The 3,340-nt window shown below is 36.3% G+C and overlaps 1 protein-coding gene across 1 annotated transcript; it reads left to right on the top strand.

The window, feature by feature from the left end:
* Positions 1 to 372: 372 nt before the first annotated feature.
* Positions 373 to 2,628, top strand: LOC112520394 (protein HOTHEAD-like). Its single transcript, XM_025128773.1, has 5 exons — positions 373 to 421; positions 625 to 1,269; positions 1,404 to 1,789; positions 1,864 to 2,330; positions 2,441 to 2,628. The coding sequence occupies exons 1-5, from the start codon at positions 373 to 375 to the stop codon at positions 2,493 to 2,495; spliced, it is 1,602 nt and encodes a 533-aa protein (XP_024984541.1). The 3' UTR covers positions 2,496 to 2,628.
* Positions 2,629 to 3,340: the final 712 nt, after the last annotated feature.

Here is a 3,340-nt window from a genome sequence, read left to right as displayed (position 1 = left end):
AAATGCCAAAAATTCATTCCCCCATATTTTTTTTTTCTCGTTACGTAGTCAATTGTTTTTTTATTATGTATTTGCTTTTTCATGTTTGTATTATAGTATTAATTTCGATATTCCTTGAAGGTCAAACAAACGAATATAGTTTTGCTTAAGGTACGTAATTAAATTCTACACTTTTACTTGGTCTTTGTGGACACTTCTATCTACAAAAAATCCAACTCTTTCGAGCTCTCAGATTTCTATAAATACCATTACTTTTCTCTTTATTTCGTATTAGAAACACAAAGTACCAAAGACACAACATATCCTTTCGAGTTTTTGACATCAACGCATTGAAACCGACCACACAAAATGTTAACGTATGCGTTATGGGGAATGTTCCTAACAATTTTATGCTTTCAGGAGTTTTGTCGCGGTGAAATACGTATGTATTCAATATTGGTGGTCTCGTTACTTACTTTGCAGTAGATATTTTAATCGATGATCATTATTTCGTGTCGTAACATTTCATTCGACTTGTATGATGTGTTTTATTGCTTAATCCATATTTGTTTTTCGGTTTTCTAGTTTATTTAAAAATAAATACATGGTTTTTATTATTCTTGTCCATATTTATTCCTTATACAGCTCCAAACTATACCTTCATGCACGAGGCAACAAAAGCTCCGAAGATTTCATACTACGACTACATAGTCATTGGCGGAGGCACGACTGGAATCCCAATAGCCACAAGCCTCTCTCAAAACTACTCAGTTCTACTGCTTGAACGTGGTGCTTCACCTTATGGCAATCCTAACGTCACCAAAAAAGCCAACTTCGGCTCCTACTTTTCTGACAACTCACCCGACTCTCCTTCTCAACGATTTGTTTCGGTTGATGGCGTTACAAATGCACGACCACGCGTCTTGGGTGGTGGTACTTCAATCAATGCTGGATTTTATTCTCATGGTGATGCAAGATTCATAAAACAGGCCAAACTAAAGGATGAATGGTTGATCAACGAGTCTTACCGATGGGTAGAAAAGGTGATGGTTTCTAAGCCGGTTTTGACAAGGTGGCATTCGGCGTTGGAAAGTGCGCTTGTTGAAGCCGACGTGACACCAGAAAATGGGTTTACGTATGATCACATCATTGGGACTAAAGTCGGTGGTACTATTTTTGATCAAAATGGGACACGACATACGGCAGCGGATTTGCTACAGTATGCAAATCCTAAGGGGTTGCGTCTCCTTCTGCATGCAACTGCTCACAAAATCTTATTTAAAACAAAAGGTATATTTCTTACTTCTAATTATATTTCTTTTACATTTCTTAAATCTAATTATATTCCCACTAGCAACGTTGCAAGATAATGGTATTAAATATCCCCTAACATTCAGACATTTTCAACAAATCTTCTTGTACAGAGAGATCAAAACCAACAGCTTATGGGGTAGTGTATGAAGATGCATCAGGCAAAAAGCATAGGGCTTACTTGAAAGGAGGACAAAGGGATGAAATCATACTATCTGCGGGTGCCCTCGGAAGCCCCCAACTTCTAATGTTGAGTGGCGTAGGTCCAAAGGACCAGCTTCATACCCACAACATCAAACGAGTGTTGCACCATCCTTTAATTGGTCAAGGGATGGTTGATAACCCATTAAATGAATTCTTCGTCCCTTCTCCGATACCCGTGGCACAATCTTTGGTTGACATCGTTGGTATCACTCAATCAGGCAACTATATTGAGGCAGTCGAAGGCTTCAATTTGATCGGTGGGACGGATTCAGACTATCAGGGTTTTTCTTATGAGGTATTTCGTTATTAACAATCGTAACAAGAATTTACAACTTCTTATAGCTTTTAATCACCTCTACTTGTTTGCAGATGGGTGGATTTATATTCGAGAAAGTTAACTATCCTAAATCCAAGGGTGACCTTAAGCTTACAAATAGAAATCCTGCTGACAACCCATCTGTAACATTCAACTACTTCAAAGAGCCCAATGACTTGCGAAAATGCGTTCTTGGGCTCAGAACAATGCTAACAGCAATAGAATCAAAATCATTCGCGAAATTCAAATATGCAAATATGACGATTCAAGATATTCTTGACCTTAACATGAAAATGCCCACAACTTTTCCCATGAATGCCGATACAAGCTCATCATTGGAACAATATTGCAAGGACAATGTAAAGACTATATGGCATTACCATGGAGGGTGTCAAATGGGCAAGGTAGTCGATGCAGATTATAAGATTCTTGGAGTGGATGCTGTTCGTGTCATTGACGGATCAACTTTAACCAGCTCTCCAGGAACAAATCCTCAAGCAAGCCTGTTAATGCTTGGAAGGTGATAACATTTGAATACAGAAAGATGTGTGGTTTTCACATAAATCGATCAATCTTCCATTTTTCGTTACAACTACACAATGACAATTATTTTCTTTCAATTCGTTGCAGGTACATGGGAGTTACGATACTGAACAAAAGACTTGCAAGTGACATATCCAAATGATTGCCAACAATCACATCTTAATATTTTGAAATTGTCTCATATATTACTCAAATATTCATGTAAAATATTCAGTGTTCTTTCTTGATTGTATATGTAATATTGCAATCTAATAAATATTAGTGTATGTCCAAAAGTGATGGTTGTAGTTTTGAGTATGGAGTAATGAAATTAATAGAAGGCATTGCCTGAATTAATGTGTTTACATGATATTTTATGTGCTATTTAAGCATAATAATAGCTAAAGACTAATCTATTTGAAATTTCTTTGGTCAGTTAATATATTGAACTTGGGTTGAAGTATATAACATGAGAATGACTAGCACATGTATGATTCACATATATTGGACTGTGGAATCTACACATGGGGTACAAGATAGATACCTTATGTACTTAAAATGAGTTGTTGACTATAAGAGTATTGCATTAGATGTCATATGAGTGTCATAAGTGTTTTTATATGGTCATTATGCATGTAGTCAATCCTTTCACTTGAAATAATGAAGTATGTTGTTGGGGAGTGGCATACCTAAACACTAATTCCCATCGTATTGTAACTTGGTGACAGAATGATGTTGGTACATCATGAATCATATAGTAGTATTAACATGGATTAAGATAGGTTTGTAGGGAAATTGGTCACAGAGTTTCCCAACAACCCAAACAATGAAAAGTTATAAAGAAAAAGAAGAGTAGAATTAACGTGGAAACTCCAAAACCGGATAAAACCATGGTCATCCAGAGAGAAAATCTACTATGTGAAAATTATTACAATCACACAGTTTTAATCTCGAAAGTCTCAGCCAATAATACTCATACTCTCGAAGATTTAACTCACACATTTCTAC

This window comes from Cynara cardunculus (genome assembly GCF_001531365.2).
Source record: "Cynara cardunculus var. scolymus isolate 2C chromosome LG 10, CcrdV1, whole genome shotgun sequence".
Taxonomy (NCBI): domain Eukaryota; kingdom Viridiplantae; phylum Streptophyta; class Magnoliopsida; order Asterales; family Asteraceae; genus Cynara; species Cynara cardunculus.
This window is presented reverse-complemented; position numbering and strand designations above follow the sequence as displayed.

Excerpts from the sequence above, each read along its gene's own strand:
- LOC112520394 (XM_025128773.1), top strand. The coding sequence starts at position 373 with ATGTTCCTAACAATTTTATGCTTTCAGGAGTTTTGTCGCGGTGAAATA. Across the intron at positions 422-624 it reads GTTTTGTCGCGGTGAAATAC|CTCCAAACTATACCTTCATG; the intron begins GTATGTATTCAA and ends TTCCTTATACAG. Across the intron at positions 1,790-1,863 it reads ATCAGGGTTTTTCTTATGAG|ATGGGTGGATTTATATTCGA; the intron begins GTATTTCGTTAT and ends ACTTGTTTGCAG.